Here is a 26,435-nt window from a genome sequence, read left to right on the forward strand (position 1 = left end):
TACTTCGAATTCGGGCGAGTACGGACCTATTCGATTGAAAATGGACCTTTTTCGGCCAAGAAAAAACTTTGACTTAATTTCAGTTGGTCTTTTTGAATTCTGAATGCTGAGGATCAATTACAAACTCACTGAACAGTTATGTCCCATGTGGCCCCCCTTATAGTCACTGACTAACTCAGAGTTAGAGAGCTGAAAAGCAGGAAGTAGTGTTCTGGCTATTATGTTACACATCCACTCACTCCAGCCTTTATACATTACATTTTTGCCTAACTAACTATATTAGATACATTTTTTATTTTGCACAGCCAATTTATTTACCCAGTTTTTATACTGAACTGTTCCTTTAAGCTTTAGAAAAGAATGTAAGCATGAATGCATGTACCCTGTAAGTAGGAAACAAATGACCTAAGAGAAGGTGAGGGTGGGAATAGCTGCCTGATTCATAGATGACAGTTGAGTGAAAGGGAAAGAGATTCCCCTACAGACAGTGTCACAGCAGTTCTGTCTGTATGTGACAGTGACTCACCTCAAACACAATGCTGCCTCGCTCCCATGTCAAAACAATTCACTTTCCATAACTGAAGAGCTGATCATTCTGATAGAGTTTATTGTTTCTTGACCCACAACCTGACTCAGTTTCCTACAGGCCTGTCTGGTCTTTACTGTAACAGGTAGTGGTGATAGGAATAGATAAATCATACTGGATGTGATCATTTCACTAGAAATCATGTAATACCAAGGCACATTGGGGAAAGCTCTACAGGGAACATGGAGTCGCAAAAAGGGCAGAGTTTGGGAAATGAGGTTGAGATTTGGGAGATCAGGGGCACAGTCAGGTGGGTGACTGGGAGTGGGAACCCTATTTTTCTGATGGAAATGTATTTCAACCTGCAGAAGGAAAAACAATGAAATGAGTGCAACACCACACTGGCCATAGCACCCCCATATTTTAAACCCATACACCCCTCAACATGAAACGTTGTGCACATTTCACAAAAAAAACTGTCATGCAGGTATAGGACCTGTTATCTAGAAAGCTGAGGACCCGGGGTCTTCCTGGATAACAGATCTTTCCTTAATTTCATACCTTAAAGGAGAAGGAAAGCTACGGAGGCCAATAGATTAGCTGCAATAGTGCAAGCTAGAATGCTATATTTATTCTGTATGTTTTACCATGCCTGAGTAAAAAGCTCTAGAAACTCTCTGTTTAGGATAGCAGCTGTCATATTAGCTTGGTGTGACATCACTTCCTGCCTGAGTTTCTCACTCATAGCTCTGGGCTCAGATTACAGCAGGGAGGGGAGGAAAGAGAGGAACAAACTGAGCATGCTCAAGCCCTAGCCCTGGAGGTTTAAGCTGAAAACAGTTAGTCTGATACAGAAGCCCATGAGTACACAATAGAAGGAAAGAAATGCGGTGTTTCTTTTGACAGAGGACTCAGAGCAGCATTACTTTGAGGGGTTACTGGTATATTTAGACGGACCTTTCTGATAAAGCTTACTTAGTTTTAACCTTTCCTTCTCCTTTAAGCCTATTAGAAAATCCTTTACATTAAATAAACCCAATAGACTGCTCTTGCCTCCAATAAGGATTAATTATATCTTAGTTGGGATCAAGCACAAGCTACTGTTTTATTATTGCAGAAAAATGGGAATCATTTTTTAAAAATCTGGATTATTTGGATAATTCTACGGGAGATGGCCATTTCATAATTCGGAGCTTTCTGGATAACGGGTTTCCGGATAATAGATACCATATATGTATTCATGCAGACAAGCTGCAGTGGTAGGCAGGTAAGCACAAGATAAGGAGAAGAAAGATAGTTACATAGTTACATAGTTACATAGTTAAATTGGGTTGAAAAAAGACAAAGTCCATCAAGTTCAACCCCTAAAAATGAAAACCCAGCCCCATACACACACCCCTCCCTACTGTCACATAAATGATATATACTCATATCTATACTAACTATAGAGTTTAGTATCACAATAGCCTTTGATATTATGTCTGTCCAAGAAATCATCCAAGTCCCTCTTATAGTCATTAACTGAATCAGCATCACAACATCACCCGGCAGTGCATTCCCCAACCTCACTGTCCTGACCCTTTCAGCAGGGGCGATCCGCCAATGAGGCGAGCTGAGGCGCTCGCCTCAGGCGGCATCGCCAGCTAGGTTTCCAGGGGCGGCAAAAAGCCGCTCCTGGTGCCTTTAAGAGCCGAATTTCCGGTTTTTGAACCGGAAATTCGGCTTTACTAGGGCGAGAGAGCGCAATTGCGCTCTCCGCACTAGCGTTGCTGCCTCCCCCCCCCCGGAAATGGAATCGGGCTGGGGGGGCGGCATTACTGGAGCCGCCTCAGGCGGCAATACATACAGAAACGGCGCTGTCAGGGGCGCGCCGCCAATGAGGCGAGCTGAGTCGCTCGCCTCAGGCGGCAGTGCCTGAAAGGATTCCAGGGGCGGCAAAAAGCCACTCCTGCACCTTTAAGAGCCGAATTTCCGGTTTTTGAACCGGAAATTCGGCTGTACTATTGCGAGAGAGCGCAATTGCGCTCTCCGCAATAGTGTTTCTGCCTCCCCTCCCGACACATAAGTTGGTGAGGGGGGGGGCGGCATTCAAAAATATACTAAAACACTGCTGCCACACACTTGCTGCACAGACTACAAGGCAAACACAGATTTAGAGACAGATTGGAGCTCCTAACACGATAAAGTTTAGACGGCAACTGTAGCTTTCCCTGCGCACACCCAGCCTTTAATTGCCTTTGACGATCCTCCCTCAGTGATGCAATGGCGTTGCGCGCACCGTTACATCAGCGCTGCGCAGTCAACACGCCATGACGTCACAGCGCCGCTAGGGGGGCCGGGAACCTGGAACATTTCATAGGTGATTTTTCTTTCCTGTTTTCCAGGACCGGGCCCCTAGAGCTAGGCAGGCCCTAGGCAGGCGCCTAGTGTGCCTATCGGGTAATCTGGCCCTGCTGCTGTGGAGGAGGGGGTTTTATATTAGCTATAAAGGAAACAGACCCCTCAGGCTGCTCTGATGTTCTTCTGCTTAAGAAAGATGTGAGAAAGGTTTCTAATTTTATTCCTAAGCAGAAGAACATCACAGCAGCCTCTTTCTTTCTCCTGACAACTTCCTTGACTACTTGCTGGTCAGACTGGTGGGAAACTGACCATTGATTCTGATTCATTCATATTAACAGTACATGTATCCCTTAATATATTGGAATAAAAACAAAATAAATAATGAATGTATATTGCAAAATTTCTTAGAATAGCCCTATATTGCAAAATTTCTTAGAATAGCCCACTCACCAATTTTACATTCACTTATTTTAAAGGTTTACTTATCCTTAAATGGGTAAACAAAATTAACTAATTGCTTTAAGATTAGGATAGGGCAAAAGGGCATCATCAGTCAAACAGTCATGCAAATTGAGTATATATTGTGGCAGAATGGCAATCCCTGGTGGTGACTGAGGGGCACACATTCGCTATAGGTAGATGTTTCCTATTCTTATAAATGAAAAGCCGGGACAGGAGGTGAAAGACATTGGCATTGTGGTTCTTCAACAGCAGCTTGGTGTCCTAAAGCCCCGTGTGCCAAATGGTTTCAGTTAGGATAATGGCAATTTCAAGGAAAAATAAACATTTTTTGTTCAGTCTGCTTTAGTACACTGGACTGTTATATTCGTTACGTTGTTATGAAGTCTCTTCTAGGAAAAACATTAACTTTGTAGATCAGAACTTCCATTAATTATTACCATTCTGCAAATAAAGAGGCTTTTTGGCTGTATGAGACAATTGGCTTGAAATATTTAACAAATTCAAAACATAGAAACAAGCTTAGACGGGAGAGGCTTGGGGGGACAGCGCCACAATTTTGCACTCTGCACTCATTGGCCAGAATCTGGAGGCCGATCCTATTATTCATCTTTGGAACTCTAGACTGAACATGTGGTTTCCACATGTGTTGGGAAACACCCCGGCGATGTCAGGGGCAGGAGGAAATATAAATAGAGAGCTACGAGCTTGAATATTTCACAGCAGTCAGGAGCTTGCAGGGAAACCGCTGCACAGAACAAATCTTGCTGTCTGAGTTCATCCACAGAACACTCGGTGTATCAGACAAAATGTCACACAACATAAGGTGAGTCCTTGATTCTCTTAGAGTGATGATGTTATCTTACTCTCTCGTACTTTCTCCTGAACTTTTTATTTCTCTCCGCAGGTGCATGCTGGTCCTCTTACTTTCCCTGACATTGGTCGCTTCTGCCCAAAACAGAATATCTTGTGTGGCTCAGAAAAGCACGAGTTTTGGGTTACGTTTGTTTCAAGAGGTTCTTGAAGACCAACAGGGAAAGAACCTGGGCTTCTCGCCTTATGGGGTAACATCCGCCTTGAGTGTCCTTCAGTCTGGAGCAGCCGGAAAAACATTGGATCAGATCCAAAAAGCTCTCAATTTTGGACAGAAAGGTACAGCAGCCAAAAACTCAAATATGCATATTAAAAGGTTTAGCGGTCATTTGGGAAATGTGCCTTTGTGGTAACCCATCAAAACCAATCAACAATGATCTGTGGTGGTCAATCTTATAGAGATCGAATAGTGGAAGCATTGTTTCTTCTTCCTTTGCAGAATGGGCAGTGGCCTTGTCACTTCATAAGCTGCGGGAGCAGATTTCCGGACAACAAAAATCTACTGAAGACCCCAAGCCAGTACACATTGCAGATGGTCTCTTTGTACAGCGGCACCTATCACTGACTCCAGGGTTCCTCGAAAGATTTCAAGCAACTTTTCACCGACAAGTTAGCCAGGTCAACTTTACTGATGCAGCCCAAGCCAAGGATATCATAAATCAATGGGTAGAAAACAAGACAGATGGTAAGTATGACCATTAGCGATGATACATATCTAAGGTGAATAACCTCACAGTATATATTAGCAATCATTTCATCTAGTAAGTCTGAAAGCTCACCCTTATTAGCTTCATCGTTTAACAATGTCAAGAGATGGAACATATGATTATTTGATGAACATATGATTATTTGATAAGATGCTTAATGTTCTGATGACAGCATTAAGAGTGACTATTGTAGTCAGTGTGTCCCTCATTTTTATATAAGTAAGAGCCAACAAGAACATTAAAGCAATAACAGGGAAAGGCCACCTTATAGACAGTTGGACCATTAGAATATTTATAGGGCTAGGTCAGCTTACATTAGAACTGGACTAAACCAGTTATAAGCCAAGCAGAACTTTAGAACACCCAAAGGAAAATATAAAGTCAAAGAATTAGTGCCCTTATTTCATATTTGCACCTTCTTTGTTTGGTGATCTTATCCCCTTTCTACCACGTAGAATGTTTTTCATGATTCTCCTTATTTTTTGATTCATATACCTTTTCCAACTACAGTTAACCCTCCGACATTCTGGGTTCTTGGGTGATTCCTGTAATAATTTTCACCAATACTCTTCTTTTACGTAGGAATGATCAAAGATTTAGTGGGAAGCAACAACATACCTCCACTGACCCGCCTCGTGCTATTAAGTGCTGTACACTTCAGTGGAAAATGGACTGTCCCATTCCCAGAAAAGGCAACTCGCCAGCGCCCATTCTACAGATCTGATGGGTCTCATGTGCAAGTTCAAATGATGGCCAACACTGGGAAATACAACTACAGTAAGCACCCTGCTTCAATATCTAATTGACCAAACAAATAGAGAAAAGGTTTCAGACAACAGTCTGCTGACAAGACCTGGACTAAGCAATAAGTGGTGCAATTTTTTGTGTCTGATGCTTGAGTAAGGTCTTCTCCATTCCTACATTTTTTAACCGTAACCCTTTTTTGTAACTTTAGGTGAGTTCACGACCCTAGATGGGGATTTTTATGATGTGATAGAGCTGCCATATGAAGGAGAGGAGCTCAGCATGCTTATTGCTGCTCCTTATGAAAAAAATGTTCCCTTATCCGCCATCACCAACATCCTGACACCTGAGCTCATTGCCCAGTGGAAAGCCCAAATGAAGAAAGTAACACGTCTTATAGTCCTACCCAAGTAAGTATAGTTACAAAGTGGAAGTGCTACTAAAGCTGGACATACACTCCCAGATTTGGTCAGGATTTCTTTTCATTAATGGTCATCCTACAATGTTGTAACACATATGGCCATCTTAATGCCTGGGTATCCCTGTCTGATACCGGAAGCAGCAAAGAGTTAGAACAACTGGTGAACAAAAGCATCCCCATCAATTAGCATTTATCATGTCTTTGTGATTATATAGTTCCATGTAGTTAATTTATTTTCATTTTATTTTCATATCATAGGTTTTGTTTTCATAATATTCTCTGTTCTAGGTTCTCTCTGCTTAGTGAAGTAGATCTAAAGAAGCCTCTAGAACGTCTGGGGATGACTGACATGTTCACTGAAGAGACAGCAGACTTTAGCCGCTTATCCTGTAAGTGACCTTCAGAGGGAGCTCACCACAAAACCTTAGCAACTGTCATTAATCCCTCTACTTTTTTTATTCTTCTCTCTTCTTTTATGTTCTCTCATCATTGTTGTCTCTTTGCCATATCTGTATAATAAATAACCGCTCTACTTTTTCGTTCTTTTCTCTTACATCTTCTCTTATATTCTCTCATCCTTTCCCTATTGTTGTGTCTTTGCCTTACATCTATTCCTACTCTTTTCTTTCTTCCAATCTATATAATAAATAACCACTCTCCTTTTATTCTTCTCTCTTACATCTTCTCTTATATTCTCTCATACATCCCCTGTTGTTGGTTCTTTGCCTTTATAACTATCCCTACTTTTTTTATTCTTCCAATCTATATTATAAATATCCCGTCCATGTATTTTCCTATTTTACTTTTTGTCTATCTCTCAACCCACTCACTTTAACTTCTTCCACAATCCTTAAAGATACTATTTACAACTGTCCAGTAATCCATTGGTAGAGTAAAATGTATTCTCTTCTGTACTTCAAAGTTTGAACACTCTCAGAACCCCACTTAAGATGGCTATAAGTAAAGAACACTCTGAATAGACATTAAGCTAAGCTTTAAATCTCCTGCAATGGCCTAGTGGGAGAGCCCTGGTGCTGGTAAATTTAGGTTAACAGGCTGGGCAAATTACAGAGCCCACTGAGGCCTAGGCTGCCAGTCTCCTGAATCTTCTAGCCACCATTCCTACCCCAGTGACAACAGAAAATATGTTTGGTGACATTCTTAGACTCATGGCATTGTTTACACTGACACTTTTTTTTTCTTTAGCTGAAAAACCACTATATGTATCTGAAGCTTTCCAAAAAATCAAAGTTGAAGTGACAGAAAGGGGTACAAGAGCATCTGCAGCAACAGGTGAGAAAAAGAAACGTGCACAAGTAACAACATATGCGCTCGCTATTAGTAAATAACACCCAGCAACTTACTATATATCTCTTAATATTAAGTTGGCCATACATGCCCAGAATGGGTTAGGCAGTTGGGGGGGTATTCAGCTCTATAATATATCTATAATACTGTGCCAAAAGAAAGTGAAGAGGAATAAAAAAAGAATATCCTTTGGAAACTGATTATTTTTCTAAATGAGAATTCTCCCCGTCTCCACAGCTGCTATCCTGCTAGCCCGAATGGCTCCTCTGGAGGTCATCCTGGACCATCCTTTCTTGTTCATGGTCAGACACAACCCAACAGGTGAGATAAATACTATGCTATAGCAATGTGTTCCATCGTAATGTGTTTGTAGAACCTACAGCAGCTAATAATATAGGCCAGTGGCACACATACACCAGCTGAGATCTGCTTCTTTCTGCCCCTTGTGTATGTACAGTTTGCCTGACCAGTAGGGATGCACCGAATCCAGGATTCGGTTCGGGATTCGGCCAGGATTTGGCCTTTTTCAGCAGTATTCGGCCGAATCCTTCTGCCTGGCCGAACTGAATCCGAATCCTAATTTGCATATGCAAATTAGGGGCAGGGAGGGAAATCACGTGACTTTTTGTGACAAAACAAGGAAGTAAAAAATGTTTTCCCCTTCCCATCACTAATTTGCATATGCAAATTAGGATTCGGATTCGGTATTCGGCCAAATCCTTCGTGAAGGATTCGGGGGTTCGGCCGAATCCAAAATATTGGATTCGGTGCATCCCTACTGACCAGGCATGCCATCGGCCAGTTAGCGTGCACAGGGGATGTATTGTGCTGCGTTTAAAGGGGTTGTTCACCTTTAGATTAACGCAAATTTGCAATTGGTTTTCATTTTTTAATCATTTGCGGTCTTTCAGTTATTTCGCTTTTTATTCAGCAGCTCCGAAGTTTGCAATTTCAGCCATCTGGTTTCAGTCAGTGAGCCCCATTTTAAAGCTGGGAAGGCTATAAAGCAGCAAAAACTATAAAAAAGGAAAAAATTAAGACCAGCTGAAAAGTTGCTTAAAATGAGTCATTCTATAACATACTAAAAGTTAACTCAAAGGTGAACCACCCCTTTAAATTATACAGATCTGACATATCTAAGTCAGTGTAGAACGTGCAATGTGTGCAACTAGCCTTAGCTTAAAGGATAAGTAAACCTTTAAAATACGTTAATGTAAAATTGATGAGGGTGCTATTCTAAGCTTATTTGTTATTAACATTCATTTTATTTTGTTTTGAAAAAAGAAGAGGCTGCTCTGATGTTCTTCTGCTTAAGAAAAGAATAAGAAACTTTCCTAAGCAGAAGAACATCAGAGCAGCCTCTTTCTTTCTCCTGACAACTTCCTTGACTACTTGCTGGTCAGACTGGTGGGAAACTGACCAGCAGGTGGCGCTGTTGTAACAAAATTTATTCATATTAACAGTACATGTATCCCTTAATATCTTGGAATCAAACATAAATAAATAATGAATGTAAATTACAAGAGTACTTAGAATAGCACAATCATCATTTACATTCACTTATTTTAAATGTTTACTTATTCTTTAATGGCACAGATGGAATTTTTGCCACAATCCTCTTTAGAGACAATTGTGGCGATGCCCATACCCATCTTTAGCTGTTTTCCATTCATATAAAAGGGTAACATGCTGCCTAAGTACATATTTGTAGTATTAAGACATACGGAAGTGACTGTCTAAAGCTAAGCCGACATAATGATAATGAATTTAAAGGACCTCTCTACCTTCCAGGCACACTGCTTTTTGTTGGACAAGTCATGGAGCCCTGAGGAGACTGTTCTGTGGATCCTGACCCGCCTGTACCTGTGAGACAGATTCTGTTTTAACAAGACTCACCTGAACCCTAAAGCCTGCTTGTTGGAGGGTTGGGCAAAAAAACTGGCCATTTGGGGGGAAGGGGGGAATAACGGGTAGTATGAAAGCTCCAAAGAGTGTGAGTGTATGAGTGAGTGAGGATTAAAAGGTATAGCGTAAGCGTGTCATTGCCTTATAAGTAAGATTTTATAGTTTTGATACTACTGAATTTTATAAAGAATTGTAATTGAGTTTTTTTTTATATTTATTAAATATATTTATTTATATTTAGTAGTTTATTCATACACTGACCTTCACACCAACTCGAACATCTCGCTCTGAAACAGATTGTCCGGGAAAGTGCAATTTAATGGGGAAGTTCCTGCCCAATAACTGCAAAACTGTTCCATTGTGACATGGGATCAGGCTTATCGTTGGGCATTGGATGAAGAGAGATGCTATTGTGCAGCATCCAAATGTTGGCTTATAAGTAGCCTGATGACTGCAGGGATCACATAATAGAACAAGGCATATATGTAAATGATCTTGACAAATGGATCTGATACCGAACCTGGAATTGGATCAAATTCTCCAGAATGCCTTGTGACGCCTCTTGTAAAAGCCACTACAAGATCTTCCTTTAGGTTAGGGCCAGACAATATGGATTGTCAACAGGTGGAGAATCCGCTACCAGGCTGCTCTTCTTCTCTTCCTGCAGGCAGGGCGGATTTCAGAGCAAAATAACGCATTTCGGCGACTAAATCTGTCTGCACCCGAGACAATATTTCCGGTTAAGGAAAAGCAGGTACATTGGAGAAGATTTGCAGCCTGCATTTCTCCGCAGGCCAAGATTCGCAATCGTCTGGCCCTAGCCTAAACATAAAGGGGTAAATTTACTAAGCAGCTCAAATTCGCCAGCAACTGCTTCGCAGCCATCACAACACTTCACCAAGCGGACATTCGCTCAGACAACGCTAATTTAAGTTGCGTCAAGGGAGCCAAACGCTGGCAAATTTTCGCTAGCGTTACTTTGGCAATCAAAGCGAAGATGCGATAGCGTTCAATTATGCTAGCGCAACTTCGGTTTTCTCTCAGGCTAATTTTCATACGGCGGGAAGTTAAAGTTGAATGGGCATATATGTTATATATGTATACATTACATTACACATGTCCCGGGAAAAAAGGAGGGTTGTGGGTGCACTACTAATATAATAATAATAAAAACATATTTAAGTACAATAATCCCCTGTCTAAATCATTTAATGAATGTGCAAGTGCATGTATTTAAAAAAGCAAAGAAAAAACAGGGTTTCTCTTCATTATCACATTTCTTTAAAAAAAAAAATGGGTGTTGGTTTGGGCCGTCTCTCTTTTAAAAGCGGCATACGCAGGTGGCGGGGGAGGATCTAGTCCACAGATTGAAACCAAGCTTTAGGAGATCTTTACTCCAAGTAATGTTGTTAAGCAGAGAGCTATATGACCTTTTATATTTTGATCACAGGTAAACAAGTTAGAGACTGCCGTATGGGGTTTACCTTGACGTGGTATGTGGCTTATAAGAAAGTCCTTTATCCAAAGATAGCTGTCCCAAGGCTTTTGTTTTCATAAAAAATATTGTTTTATTAAATTAGCATTAAAAATCAATTACAAACAACCCCACCAGGCCCACCTTACGCGTTTCGAACCCTCCGGCGCTTAGTCATAGGTGGCATGTGGCTTTTCAACTTTATGATCATAACTTTGTAACTAAAAACCCTGTTTTTCTTTTCTTTTTTAAATACATGCACTTGCATATTCATTGAATCATTTAGACAGGGGATTATTGTACTTAAATATGTCTTTATTTGGTTTTAGGTGTGCACCCACAACCCTCTTTTAGAGATGTCGCGAACTGTTCGCCGGCGAACTTGTTCGCGCGAACATCGGGTGTTCGCGCTCGCCGGAAGTTCGCGAACGTCGCGCGACGTTCGCCATTTTGGGTTCGCCATTGTTGGCGCTTTTTTTTGCCCTCTCACCCCAGACCAGCAGGTATATGGCAGCCAATCAGGAAGCTCTCCCCTGGACCACTCCCCTTCCCTATAAAAACCGAAGCCCTGCAGCGTTTTTTCACTCTGCCTGTGTGTGCTGAAGAGATAGTGTAGGGAGAGAGCTGCTGCCTGTTAGTGATTTCAGGGACAGTTGAAAGTTTGCTGGCTAGTAATCGTTTTGATACTGCTCTGTTATTGGAGGGACAGAAGTCTGCAGGGGTTTGAGGGACATTTTAGCTTAGGTAGCTTTGCTGGCTAGTAATCTACCTTCTACTGCAGTGCTCTGTATGTAGCTGCAGTGGGCAGCTGTCCTGCTTCTGATCTCATCTGCTGACTGCTGCAATAACAGTAGTCCTTGTAAGGACTGCTTTTATTTATTTTTTTGTTGTTTTACTACTACTACTACTACTACTATAAGAGCCCAGTGCTATTAGTCTAGCAGTGTTGGGGAGTGGGACTGGTGTGCTAATCTGCTGCTCCTAGTAGTTCAGCAGCACCAACTTTAATTTTTTTTTTTAATATTCATTTTTTTTTTATTTTACTTTTTTTTATTTTACTACCGCTGTAGTAGTGTATAAGTTGACCTTTTAGGCATTATTTGCCCTGTAGGCATTATTTGCACAGTGTTTTCTTCAACCCGCCATCTAGCTGTGTGACCTTGTTCACATTCTGTCTAAATATCCATAATATTACCGTCTCCAGAAAAAACACCGGAGTGACTTTTTTCAAGCAGCCATAATATATTTTACGTAATCCGTATCCACCGCTGTAGTAGTGTATACGTTGACCTTGTAGGCATTATTTGCACACTGTTTTCTTCAACCCGCCATCTAGCTGTGTGAGCTTGTTCACATTTTGTCTAAATATTGATAATATTATCGTCTCTAGAAAAACCACTTGAGTTACTTTTTTTCAAGCAGCATTCATATATTTTACGTAATCCGTATCCACCGCTGTAGTAGTGTATACGTTGACCTTGTAGGCATTATTTGCACAGTGTTTTCTTCAACCCGCCATCTAGCTGTGTGACCTTGTTCACATTCTGTCTAAATATCCATAATATTACCGTCTCCAGAAAAAACACCGGAGTGACTTTTTTCAAGCAGCCATAATATATTTTACGTAATCCGTATCCACCGCTGTAGTAGTGTATACGTTGACCTTGTAGGCATTATTTGCACACTGTTTTCTTCAACCCGCCATCTAGCTGTGTGAGCTTGTTCACATTTTGTCTAAATATTGATAATATTATCGTCTCTAGAAAAACCACTTGAGTTACTTTTTTTCAAGCAGCATTCATATATTTTACGTAATCCGTATCCACCGCTGTAGTAGTGTATACGTTGACCTTGTAGGCATTATTTGCACAGTGTTTTCTTCAACCCGCCATCTAGCTGTGTGACCTTGTTCACATTCTGTCTAAATATCCATAATATTACCGTCTCCAGAAAAAACACCGGAGTGACTTTTTTCAAGCAGCCATAATATATTTTACGTAATCCGTATCCACCGCTGTAGTAGTGTATACGTTGACCTTGTAGGCATTATTTGCACACTGTTTTCTTCAACCCGCCATCTAGCTGTGTGAGCTTGTTCACATTTTGTCTAAATATTGATAATATTATCGTCTCTAGAAAAACCACTTGAGTTACTTTTTTTCAAGCAGCATTCATATATTTTACGTAATCCGTATCCACCGCTGTAGTAGTGTATACGTTGACCTTGTAGGCATTATTTGCACAGTGTTTTCTTCAACCCGCCATCTAGCTGTGTGTATTATCGTTTCCAGAAAAACCAACTGAGTTTTTGTTGTTGTTGTTGTTTTTTTAAAAATAATGCCAGGCAAAGGCAGGCCGCCACGCAGAGGCCGTGCTAGGGGCCGTGCTGCTATGCAATCCTGTGGCCCTAGCAAATTGCCCAGTTTTAAAAAGCCAATGACCCTGAACTCCCAAAATGCTGAAGAGGTAGTTGACTGGCTTACACAGCACACCCCATCCTCTACCGTTTCTAACTTTACCACAACATCCTCCTCATCCTCCACTGCTATGGCCACCCCACGTAACACTTCCTCCACCACCGGTGCCCCTTCTTCACTGGGGTCAGAGGAGTTATTTTCCCATGAGTTTCTTGAACTGAGTAATGCGCAACCATTATTGCCAGAAGAAGATGAAGGAGATGAGGACCTTACACCAGATTTAATTCTGGCAGAGAACACGATAGAGATGGACATAATGAGTGATGAGGAGGAGGTCCCCGCTGCTGCTTCCTTCTGTGATGTGTCAGAAGAAATTGATGCATCTGAGGAGAATGATGATGAGGAGATTGATGTTTTGTGGGTGCCTAGTAGAAGAGAGCAAGAGGAGGGTAGTTCAGATGGAGAGACGGAGAGTCAGAGAGGCAGTAGGAGAATAAGACTTAGAAGAAGCAGGGAGGACAGCCCGCAGGGATCAGTAGGGCAACAACATGTATCGGCACCTGTGTTCAGCCGGCCAACGCACCCGCCATTGCCGCCAATGCCGCCAACTTCTACTGTTACCGCCAGATCGCACACTTCCAAAAAGTCAGCAGTGTGGGATTTTTTTAATGTGTGTGCCTCTGACAAAAGCATTGTAATTTGCAATGAGTGCAGTCAGAAACTGAGCCTTGGTAAGCCCAACAGCCACATAGGTACAACTTCTATGCGAAGGCACATGAGCGGCAAGCACAAAGCACTTTGGGAGCAACACCTCAAAGGCAACAGGCAAACTAAAAGCCACACTCCTTCTGGTCCAGCATCTTACTGCTCTACCTCTGCTCTCCTTGACCCGTCTGAACCACCCTCCACTCCGCCTTCCACCTTGACCACCTGTTCCCATTCCCAGTCATCTGCCACCAGCCAAGTTTCTGTGAAGGCCATGTTTGAGCGTAAGAAGCCAATGTCTGACTGTCACCCCCTTGCCCGGCGTCTGACAGCTGGCTTGTCTGCACTCTTAGCCCGCCGGCTTTTACCATACCAGCTGGTGGACTCTGAGGCCTTCCGCAAATTTGTAGCAATTGGGACACCGCAGTGGAAGGTACCCAGCCGCAATTTTTTTGCTAAAAAGGGAATACCACACCTGTACCAACATGTGCAGAGCCAAGTTACCGCATCTCTGTCACTTAGTGTTGGGCCAAAGGTCCATATGACTACTGACGCATGGTCCTCCAAGCATGGTCAGGGCAGGTATGTCACCTACACTGCCCACTGGGTGAACTTGGTAATGGCTGGGAAGCAGGGAATGGGTAGCTCAACAACAACAGTGGAGTTGGTGTCACCGCCACGGATTGCACGCGGTTCTGCCACCACCTCTACTCCTCCATCGCTCTCTACCTCGTCTTCTTCTTCTTCTTACTCTGCTGCTGGGTCCTCCTTCTCCTCCTCCACACCTGTGCACCCCCAGCTCCCCCTAGGCTATTCGACGTGCCAGGTACGCCGTTGTCACGCTGTCTTGGGGATGACGTGCCTGGAAAGCAAAAACCATACCGGATCTGTACTCCTGTCATCTCTGCAGTCACAGGCCGATCGGTGGCTGACCCCACACCAACTGCAGATCGGAAAAGTGGTGTGTGACAATGGAAGCAATCTGTTGGCAGCGTTGAGACTAGGCAATTTAACACATGTGCCCTGCATGGCACATGTGTTAAATTTAATAGTCCAACGTTTTGTCTCCAAGTACCCAGGATTTCAGGACGTTCTCACCCAGTCCAGAAAGGTGTCGGCCCATTTCAGACGTTCCTACACAGCCATGGCACGCCTTGCTGACATTCAGCAGTGCTACAACATGCCAGTCAGGCGTTTGATTTCTGACAGCCAGACTCGCTGGAATTCAACGCTCCTTATGTTGGAACGTCTGCTGCAACAACAAAGGGCCGTCAACGAGTACCTTTTTGAACTGGGTGGTAGGACTGGATCTGCACAGCTGGGGATTTTTTTCCCCCGTTACTGGGTGCTTATGCGCGATGCCTGCAGGCTCATGCGACCTTTTGAAGAGGTGACAAATATGGTCAGTCGCACCGAAGGCACCATCAGCGACCTAATACCCTTCGCTTTATTCCTGGAGCGTGCCGTGCGACGAGTGACAGATGAGGCTGTAGACCAGCGTGACGAGGAGCTGGAAGCGCACGATTTCTGGTCGGAATCACCAGAACGAACCCAGGCACCTGCTGCAACGCAGGGAGAGGTGCCAGAAGTGGAGTCAGAGGAGGAAGGTGGCTTTGTGGAGGAGGAGGAGGAGGACCAACAGGAGCAGGCTTCCCAGGGGGCTAGTGGTGACCTTTTGGGGACCCCTGGTCTTGTACGTGGCTGGGGGGAGGAGACGGTGGATGATGCAGTCCTTGATAATGAGGAAGCGGAGATGGATAGCTCTGCATCCAACCTTGTGAGAATGGGGTCTTTCATGCTGTCATGCCTGTTGAAGGACCCCCGTATCAAGAGGCTTAAGGAGAAGGACCTGTACTGGGTCGCAACGCTACTAGACCCTCGGTACAAGCATAAAGTGTCAGAAATGTTACCAACATACCACAAGTCCGAAAAGATGCGGCATTTACAAACCAGCCTGCAAAACATGTTGTACAATGCTTTTAAGGGTGATGTCACTTCAGGAACTCATCAACATTCCAGGGGCAGAGGTGCCAGTAATCCTGCCACGAGCACACCTGCAAGGACAAAGCCCTTTGGCCAGTCTGTAACGTCAGACATGCAAATGTTTTTCTGTCCAAGGCAGCGCCACAACCCTTCTGGATCCACCCTCAAAGAACGCCTCGACCGGCAGGTAGCGGACTACCTGGCATTAACTGCAGATATCGACACTCTGAGGAGCGATGAACCCCTGGACTACTGGGTGCGCAGGCTTGATCTGTGGCCAGAGCTGTCACAATTTGCCATGAACCTCTTGTCTTGCCCAGCCTCAAGTGTGCTCTCAGAAAGGACCTTCAGTGCAGCAGGAGGGATTGTAACTGAGAAGAGAACTCGCCTAGGTCACAAAAGTGTCGATTACCTGACCTTTATTAAAATGAATGAGGGGTGGATCTCGGAGGGTTACTGCACGCCGGAAGACTTGTTCTGACTTCTATGCAGCTGTCCTTCTCTTCAAGCCTCATGACTCCACACACAGCTGTCCTTTAGCGTCCTCCTCCTCCCTCCGCCACCGTTACAAACTAGGGTGCAAACCCTACTGGTTTAATTTTTTCTGGCCTCTGTGCTTCAGTGGCTGCAACCAAAAAAACTGGGCAAACAATGTCTACAAGGTCAACGTATGGCAAAAAATGACTATTTTCAGCATTTATATGGCATATTTTTTCTGGCAACTGTGCTTCAGTGGCTGCGTCCAAAAAAATGCATATTTTCTGCATTTATATGGCATAATTTTTCTGGCCTCTGTGCTTCAGTGGCTGCAACCAAAAAAATTTATATTTTCAGCATTTATATGGCATAATTTTTCTGGCCTCTGTGCTTCAGTGGCTGCAACCAAAAAAATGCATATTTTCAGCATTTATATGGCATAATTTTTCTGGCAACTGTGCTTCAGTGGCTGCGACCAAAAAAATGACTATTTTCAGCATTTATATGGCATATTTTTTCTGGCCTCTGTGCTTCAGTGGCTGCGGCCAAAAAAACTGGGCAAACAATGCCTACAAGGTCAACGACGTTGACCTTGTAGGCATTGTTTGCCCAGTTTTTTTGGCCGCAGCCACTGAAGCACAGAGGCCAGAAAAAATATGCCATATAAATGCTGAAAATAGTCATTTTTTGCCATACGTTGACTCAACGTATATGGCAAAAAATGACTATTTTCAGCATTTATATGGCATATTTTTCTGGCAACTGTGCTTCAGTGGCTGCGACCAAAAAAACTGGGCAAACAATGTCTACAAGGTCAACGTATGGCAAAAAATGACTATTTTCAGCATTTATATGGCATATTTTTTCTGGCAACTGTGCTTCAGTGGCTGCAACCAAAAAAACTGGGCAAACAATGTCTACAAGGTCAACGTATGGCAGTTGTTTAAAGAGAACAGTAGATTACTAGCCAGCAAAGCTACCTAAGCTAAAATGTCCCTCAAATCCCTGCAGACTTCTGTCCCTCCAATACAGAGCAGTATCAAGCAGATTACTAGCCAGCAAACTTACTATCATCTGTCCCTGAAATCACTAACAGCTCTCCCCCTACACTATCTCTTCCAAGCACACACAGGCAGATTTTTCAGATACATTTTTGCCCTTGATCCCCCTCTGGCATGCCACTGTCCAGGTCGTTGCACCCTTTAAACAACTTTAAAATCATTTTTCTGGCCAGAAATGTCTTTTCTAGATGTTAAAGTTCGCCTTCCCATTGAAGTCTATGGGGTTCGCGAACCGTTCGCGAACCGCTCGCGTTTTTGCGCAAGTTCGCGAATATGTTCGCGAACTTTTTTTCCGACGTTCGCTACATCCCTACCCTCTTTTTTTGTACAAGTCCAGGGAACCTTAATAAAGAAAATACAGTTGTTATATTGCCCTACACATGAGCCCACTGTATAGTTTATGTTCCATATGTTAGAAAATGTAGGGGGGAACCCCGTTACCAAAAAGACGCCAGCTTTTTTTGGGACTTGGGACTTTTTTCACTAAAAATATGATGTAAGTAACAGAATATTGAGGAAGATCTATGCACTCCAATGCACTTCTCCTGGTCTGAGCTGGCGAAGGCAAGTCTGGCGAAAGAGGTAACGTTCAGTAAAATCCGCATCTTAGTGAATTTGTGGCGTAACGTCCATTCACCAGAACGAAAATTCACCTGGCAATAGAGTTTGAATCACCGTTAGTGTCTGTCTCTTTCGCTAGCTAAGTCTCGCCTGCGCCCGATAATAAATCAGCGAAGTGCCTGAAAGCGATAACACTGCCGAATCTTCGCCCTTTAGTAAATCCACCCCAAAGGGTGTGTTCCCGCATAAACATCATCTAATATAACAAAAAATATTTTAAAAAGTGGGAATCCGAGTCACTTTAAACATTAGCTAATTATTGAAGTATGCAGTGTCTGTTGGTACAGTATGGGATCCGTTATCTGGAAACCCAGAAGATCCGAATTACGGAAAGGCAGTCTCTCATAGGGGTAAATTTATCAAAGAGTGAAGTTCCGCCACTAGAGTGAAATTCCGCAGCTCTCAATTCATTTCTATGGGATTTTGAAAGGCGTATTTATCAATGGGTGAAAGTGAAAGTTCACCCTTTGATAAATACGCCTATAAAAATCCCATAGAAATGAATGGAGAGTGGCGGAATTTCACTCTAGTGGCGGAACTTCACTATTAACTTCACTCTTTGATAAATATACCCCATAGACTCCATTATAATCAAATAATCCAACTGTTTCAAAACGATTTCCTTTTTATAAATATAATAATAAAACAGTCGCTTGTACTTGTTCCCAACTAAGATATAATTAATCCTTATTGGAAGCAAAACCAGCTTATTGGGTTTATTTAATATTTACATGACTTTCTAGTAGACTTAAGGTATGAAGATCCAAATTACAGAAAGATCCATTATCCAGAAAATCCCAAGCATTCTGGTTAACAGGTCCAGTACCTGTATAACTATTTCACGTGTGGGTTCGAGTTCACTAATAATAAATGTACTTCAGTGCAGTAAAATTTCCTTCCCAAACAGAATGTACAGCATTAACCTAATAAGTCTTTTCTCTTAAGAGTAGGTTGATTGGGTACATTTTCCAAATGATAGAGTAGTTTATCTCGTTAGGACAATTACTAAATATTTGGAGAGCTCTACAGCTAATGGCTGTTAGAAATGTTGAAAAACATGAATATAAAGATAACGAGGGATTACAAGATGTACTCAATGGAGGGGCAGGGTTCAGAGTGGGAAGACACATGGAATTCAACATGTCTTTGAGTTTTGCCCTCCAGGTACAAGAATTAACACTGGTCTCTGCACTCTGATTCAGGCTTTTCGGAGTAAGTCATGAAGGAAAGTCACAGCAGCAGCACACAGAAGGGAAGTGACCTCAGAGCCTTAGGGGCAAATTTACTTGTGTTTGAATTTTTTGGAAATTTTCACAACTATTTCAGACGTTATTTCGATACGACTACACTTATTCATCAAAATGCGAAAATTCATCTTGCCAAATGAACGCTGGTGTATTTGAGTATTTGAGAGAGAATTAGTTAGCGCAAAAGTTTCTTAATGAGTTTTCTGTAGAGTAACTTTCTTCCTAGCGAAACACTCATGCCAAGTCAATTTAAATAGGGTGGGCAAAAACAGGTCATATTTACCGTATGTCTTTTTAAGTGGTTAGAGTCCTGCAGCGGGTCAGGTACCCGCGAATTACCCACAAAAACCTTCGGTACCCTGCGGGTTGCAGGATGAAGTTTCGGGAGTGGCTACAGAGGCAGGTCGGCAGTTCTCCAGGTTTGTGGGTCGGGTTGCGGTCTTCTTAATAGTGAGTTTTACTTATTCTTTTTTGATCACGCCTACTTCTAATGAGGTCACTTCCGCTTTATGATAGCACTTCCTGTTTCTTGATGGTCAGCGGGTCGTGGATAAGGTACTTGGGGGTCGAGTAGCGGATCCAAGTAAGTATGCAGGTTGCAGGATGAAGTTTCGGGAGTGGGTATAGACGCAGGTCGGCAGTTCTCCAGGTTTGTGGGTCGGGTTGCGGTCTTCCTAATAGCGAGTTTTACTCATTCTTTTTTTGATCACGCTTACTTCTAATGATGTCACTTCTGCTTTACGACAGCACTTCCGGGTTTTTTGATGGTCAGCGGGTCGTGGATAAGGTACTTGGGGGTCGGGTAGCGGATCCAAGTAAGTATTCGGGTTGCAAGTCTGGGTGGGGGCCCTAACAAATTGGTTCCGCGCAGGACTTTAGGCCATGTATTATTAAGGAAGCAAAATAAAGACAGATCTATTGCCCTAGATACAAGCCTACCCTAGCCTAAAAAGTGTAAATAACATATATTTAACAGTTACAACTTGCGCACATAATTCCACGTTAAAATATGAAAAAAAAACTCCAGTGTTTTGGCTTTATGACCTTTTTGGAATCAGGATACAATGTCACTGACATAATAATGTTAATGATGTAGCTTCATCTTAACAATTCACCAGGCAGAACCAGGCAAAGTAGACTTTGGTGAAAAGGGTAACGTATTGGAAAGTCTACACTTTGATAAATTTGCAAATTAACGAACGTTCGTCTGAGTGAAAATTCTCTGAGCTTTTTTTGCTAGCGAATTGTTTTCTTCTCCTTTTAGTAAATTGGCAAATTTGCTACAAATTGCCAAATTTTCTTCCAAAAATCATAATTCGCTTTTAGTGCCCCTTAGTGGCACGTTTAATAAAGGTTGAATTTCAAATACGTGTTTTATTTAAACTCTGTTAAATTCGAATATACTCAAAATTTGATCGGGGGATTATTCAATAAAAAAATCGGAAATCTTAAAGTCACACTAATTTTACTGACGTGAAAATGTTTTTTCTCGAATGTAGAAGGCTACCAATGTCCATATTGGTCCCAGGACCTCTCCCATTGACTTATACATGAACTCGGCAGGTTTTAGGCAGTAATAGTCGAATTCAAGTTCTTAAAGGGCCAGAATGTGATAATACCTTCACAATTTCACAATTCAAATTTGAGAGTTTTGACCACTAAAAAATTAATTTGAATTTTTAATTCGACTCTTAATAAATCTGCCCCTTGGGGGCAGATTTACATATGGTCGAATATCGAGGGTTAATCAACCCTCGATATTCCACTACCGAATGTAAATCCTTCTACTTCGAATATCGAAATCAAAGGATTTACCGCAAATAGTTCGATCGGACAAAAAATCGTTCGAATCGAAGGATTTTAATCCATAGACTAACATTGCACCTCGGTAGGTTTTAGGTGGCGAAGTAGGGGGTCGAACTTTTTTTTAAAGAGACTACTTCGGCTACCGAATGGTCGAATATTCGAACGATTTTTAGTTCGAATCGTTCGATTCGAAGGTCGAAGTAGCCAATTCGATGGTCGAAGTAGCCAAAAAAAAAACATTCGAAATTCGAAGTTTTTTCTATTCTATTCCTTCACTCGAGCTAAGTAAATGGGCCCCTTAGTGTCTACCAACTGGAGAGAAATAGAATATTGAATTCTCTTATAATAAAATAAGAGGATTTATGGCAGGGCTGTAGTTCTATGAAGGCTCTATGTCATGCGGAGTTTTTTGACTGCCACTATAGTCAAGAGAAAAAGTAAAAAAAACCTATTCACTGGCACTGCCTCCCACAGTGAGCCGTTTTTAAAAAGTTATATTTATTTTTTCCACTGTAACACTATGGACTTTTTGTAAAAAAAAAAGTGGGTTAAAGAAATATGTGAGATATCTCAGAGGTTGGATTTTGGCACAAGTGAAAGCAACGATAAGCACAAAGATTCACGACCCTTTTCACAGTAGTGTAGGCATATATGTCCGTCAAATGGCAGCCCCAAAGCTAATGGTAGCTAAACCATCTCAGTTTGCATGGTATTCAATAACTAACTTTTCCTGTGAGTGGCTTCTTCCAACCCACTAGGCTGCTTTACTCCTGCATTTAAAAATATGCCCTTTATTGGAGCTCCCTATATATCTGCTACAGTCGCTGTCCGTGTTTTAAATGAGAGGTGGCAGCGGGAATTCACCAGCACACAGGTAATACTAGCAGGATATACCTTGCTAGAAGTTTATTGCAGCATGCAACGTTTCGGGGTTACCCCCTTTATCAAGCATACAGATACAGACTGCATACAACATTTTATAGGTTAAACACATCACATGATCAATTAGGTGGGTGTGTACATACGTGAAATAGTTAACACAACTAATAAAAAACAAATTTATACATGTATTTGTACTAGTGCAGTAGCCGATACTGGTGGCAAAAATTATTCAATAGTGTACAACAGTTGCAATAGAAAAATGTCCCAATAGTAGTTATTCTTTCCTAAGAAATTGAAACAATTAGACACAATACTTCATGTTAAAAGGTGTATCAAAAATAGTATCCATATTATATAAACATGTAAAAAAGTATCAAAAAAGTTTCAAAAGGCGAAAAAGTGTCAAAATTGTCCAAATACAGGAGTTAAAAAAAACCAGATAAAACAGTGTAGAAAATTTTATAGAAAATATTTAGAATTTTTTTTAAAAAAGGCTATCATGAAAAGGCAGTAACGAAAGCTATCTTACCCTATCAGGAGACAAGAATCTATCCCTGAGGTAAATCCAGGCAAAATCTGCTTATCTGTAAAAAGGTAAAGAAATTTCATATTAGCACAATTATAAGAAACAGGACATATTGAATTCTTCGTTTAACCCCTTATAGAAGGGGTAGAAATGTAGGGGAACTGATTAAACGAAAGGCACCAACCCCTAAAGGGAGACGTAATATTCTAGGGACCCAAAGCACCGGTACCTTTCCCTGTAGAAACTGTAGCCATTGTAATGCAATCATACCTGGAAGCCAAGTCACCCATCCACATTTCGGTACGAAATACGACATTAAGGGCTTTTTCACGTGTGATACCAAGGATGTGATTTACTGTATTAAGTGTCCATGTGGTCTAGTTTATATTGGACAGACAAGCCGGGCGATTAAATTAAGACTTAACGAACACAAATCAAATATTCGGACCTATCGGGCATTACCCCCTATGCCACAAACTGTTAACAAAAAACCTGAAGGAAAACCTGATAAAGGAAAAACTGAATCACTGCTGGCGAAACATTTTTTTGAGCATGGGCATCATTTATCCCAACTGAGATGGCAGATTTTAGAAAAGGTCAATTCCAAAACAGGTTTAGATAGAAAGAAGTATTTATTACAAAGGGAATGTTATTGGATTTGGCTCCTGCAATCACGACACCCGAAGGGGTTAAACGAAGAATTCAATATGTCCTGTTTCTTATAATTGTGCTAATATAAAATTTCTTTACCTTTTTACAGATAAGCAGATTTTGCCTGGATTTACCTCAGGGATAGATTCTTGTCTCCTGATAGGGTAAGATAGCTTTCGTTACTGCCTTTTCATGATAGCCTTTTTTAAAAAAAATTCTAAATATTTTCTATAAAATTTTCTACACTGTTTTATCTGGTTTTTTTAACTCCTGTTCTTTGACATTTGGTATTTGGACAATTTTGACACTTTTTCGCCTTTTGAAACTTTTTTGATACTTTTTTACATGTTTATATAATATGGATACTATTTTTGATACACCTTTTAACATGAAGTATTGTGTCTAATTGTTTCAATTTCTTAGGAAAGAATAACTACTATTGGGACATTTTTCTATTGCAACTGTTGTACACTATTGAATAATTTTTGCCACCAGTATCGGCTACTGCACTAGTACAAATACATGTATAAATTTGTTTTTTATTAGTTGTGTTAACTATTTCACGTATGTACACACCCACCTAATTGATCATGTGATGTGTTTAACCTATAAAATGTTGCATGCAGTCTGTATCTGTATGCTTGATAAAGGGGGTAACCCCGAAACGTTGCATGCTGCAATAAACTTCTAGCAAGGTATATCCTGCTTGTATTACCTGTGTGCTGGTGAATTCCCGCTGCCATTGATTCGTGAGGTTGCCGTTTCCTCATTTTCGCTGTGCACCAGGGATCTCTTATACTCGTTGGGCCAGGGTGTGCGGGTACTCACTCGACTGTTCTCCCATTAAATGAGAGGTGGTCATAATTGTCCCTTCCAGAAGTACATTAGGAGGGGGACAGCCAATCACAATCCTCCAGTTACACAAACAAAGACAGTTCCCTATAAGGTAGGGATATACCGAATCGAGGATCCGTTCGGGATTCAGCCTTTTTCAGCACCAGGAAGTAGAACAAATAGGCGAGACTAAAAGGTTTTTTCAAAAAAACAACCTAAAACACTACTTTTTTCAGCACGTTCCTACTATATTTTAAAGAGTATAATGCACTGGCACATTTTTGTTTTTCACACAATCCGTCTCCTTGAACTGAATATGCAACTAAGGATTCAGTTAAGTATTCTGCTAAAGCTGTTAGATGATTCACTATTTATTCAAATCTGAAAATGATAGACATACTCCTGATAGACTGACTCCTGAACAAAGACACAGAATGTAGAGAGACAGATGTTGAGAGGGAGATAGGGCAGGTTAACTTGATTATCGCAACAACAGTACAGAATATTTAATTGAGCATATTTAGAAATCTTATTTCTAGATGAAGTTTATATTCAATTTTCATTTTCAGAATAGTTCCCCTTTAAATGTCCAGTACAGCTTCTGAAATTAGTTCAAATATTCAGATACAAAATGAGCTGCTTCATACAAGGACAAGATATCATTGGTATCTTTGCCTGGGTTCAACCTAAGACAAAAGTCATCTGGCCCGTGGTAGTATCGCTATAATTTTAACAGTTTCCCTAGAACCAAATCAAAAATATAGGTCATATATATGTCTTTATTAGAGATGTTGGTGCAAATGCTTGACGTGGCCACTTATTATTACAAATGTCGAAGGAACCATAATAAAGACAAAATAGATCCTCTAATGTAGGGATGAGCGAATTTATTTGCTGCAATTCCCCACGGAAATGACGCCCATAGACTGCAACGGGACGACCATAGACTCCTTCCCTTCTCTTATGCCCTAAGTATGAGCCCACCCTAAAACAAATGTGGCTTGCCCCTCAAATGGTTGGGAAAGAAATGTTAACAGAAAAATCAACTTTTAAAGACAATCCTGCTTTAAAATAAGAAAAAACAACAGTGTTTTTTTTAGAAGTTTTATGACTTTTCAACATTCAGGATATGATGTCACTGAAATAAGATGGAGAAGGATGTAGCTTCATTTTATCAGGTTTAAGATTACCGAAGCGTCGGAAGATTACCAAAGTGCCATAAAATGGCACCCGTGAGCTCCGCTGACTCTGCAACAAGGGGTATTTACAGTTCTTAACACCTGTGTGTGGGGAGCAGGGAAGGGGTACTATGGAGGGTAGGGGTTTTTATTAGTTGGGGGGTTGAATTCTCCTTTAAGGGTAGGACTACACGGAAGTTTTTCCGACTTGCTGCGACAAAACGCATGCAACGGATATAGGGATAGAGATAGATTGTGCCGAAAACATCCACGTAGTTCCTGCTCACCCCCAATGCTATCTGCCCCACCCCTTTGTTCGGGTTAAAGGAAAACTATACCCCCCAAACAATGTAGGTCTCTATTAAAAGATACTGAGTAAAACAGCTCATGTGTAAAACCCTGCTTCATGTAAATGAACCATTATCATAATAATATACTTTTTTAGTAGTATGTGCCATTGGGTAATCATAAATAGAAAATTGCCATTTTAAAAAATAAGGGCCGCCCCCTGAGATCGTAGGATTCACATTGCACACATACAAACCACATGTAAGGTCACATGAGCCAATTAACAGACAGAGTTCTGCCTTTTGCTTCCTCACTTCTTCCTGTTACAGTTAGTGTTGTAGTATTTCTGGTCAGGTGATCTCTTCCTGTTACAGTTAGAGCTGCAGTATTTCTGGTCAGGTGATCTCTTCCTGTTGCAGTTAGAGCTGCAGTGTTTCTGGTCAGGTGATCTCTTCCAGTTACAGTTAGAGCTGCAGTATTTCTGGTCAGGTGATCTCTTCCAGTTACAGTTAGAGCTGCAGTATTTCTGGTCAGGTGATCTCTTCCTGTTACAGTTAGAGCTGCAGTATTTCTGGTCAGGTGATCTCTTCCTGTTACAGTTAGTGTTGTAGTATTTCTGGTCAGGTGATCTCTGAGGCAGCACAGATAGAGTCACGAAATGGTGGTTCAAGGCAAGAAAATGTAAAAGGGCAATATTTATGTAAATATATATTCCAGTTTGGTAAGATTCTTTAATATATCATTCAATTTGATATAAACTGTTGCTTAAGTATTCATTTTCGGGGTATAGTTTTCCTTTAAGCCTATTGCCACCGGGCTGGTATTTTACTGGCCTGGCCGGTAAAAATGATGGTTGATACCAGGTCTGGACTGGGAGTCAAAATAGGCCCTGACATTTCAAGTACAGAGAGGCCTAAACAGTCTATGGCATCTTACAGCAGCCCCTTTGGCATTTGCCAGAACTCATAGATTGCCAGTCCGAGCCTGGTTGATACCAATGTT

At 41.6% G+C, this 26,435-nt stretch overlaps 1 protein-coding gene across 1 annotated transcript; it reads left to right on the forward strand.

Moving 5' to 3' along the window:
- The first annotated feature begins 4,037 nt into the window (after positions 1-4,037).
- On the forward strand, positions 4,038-9,519 carry serpine1.S (serpin peptidase inhibitor, clade E (nexin, plasminogen activator inhibitor type 1), member 1 S homeolog). Its single transcript, XM_018239674.2, has 9 exons — positions 4,038-4,151; positions 4,233-4,477; positions 4,638-4,883; positions 5,488-5,682; positions 5,861-6,059; positions 6,359-6,459; positions 7,277-7,363; positions 7,616-7,699; positions 9,170-9,519. The coding sequence occupies exons 1-9, from the start codon at positions 4,135-4,137 to the stop codon at positions 9,205-9,207; spliced, it is 1,212 nt and encodes a 403-aa protein (XP_018095163.2). The 5' UTR covers positions 4,038-4,134; the 3' UTR covers positions 9,208-9,519.
- The last annotated feature ends 16,916 nt before the right edge of the window (positions 9,520-26,435 follow it).

The sequence above is a fragment of the Xenopus laevis genome, chromosome 3S (assembly GCF_017654675.1).
Source record: "Xenopus laevis strain J_2021 chromosome 3S, Xenopus_laevis_v10.1, whole genome shotgun sequence".
In the NCBI taxonomy this organism is placed as follows: Eukaryota; Metazoa; Chordata; class Amphibia; order Anura; family Pipidae; genus Xenopus; species Xenopus laevis.

What these genes read in the sequence shown, in the direction of transcription:
- serpine1.S (XM_018239674.2), top strand. An exon ending in GGTAGAAAACAAGACAGATG is followed by an intron (nt 4,884 to 5,487) that starts GTAAGTATGACC and finishes TCTTTTACGTAG; the next exon opens with GAATGATCAAAGATTTAGTG. An exon ending in CGTCTTATAGTCCTACCCAA is followed by an intron (nt 6,060 to 6,358) that starts GTAAGTATAGTT and finishes TCTCTGTTCTAG; the next exon opens with GTTCTCTCTGCTTAGTGAAG.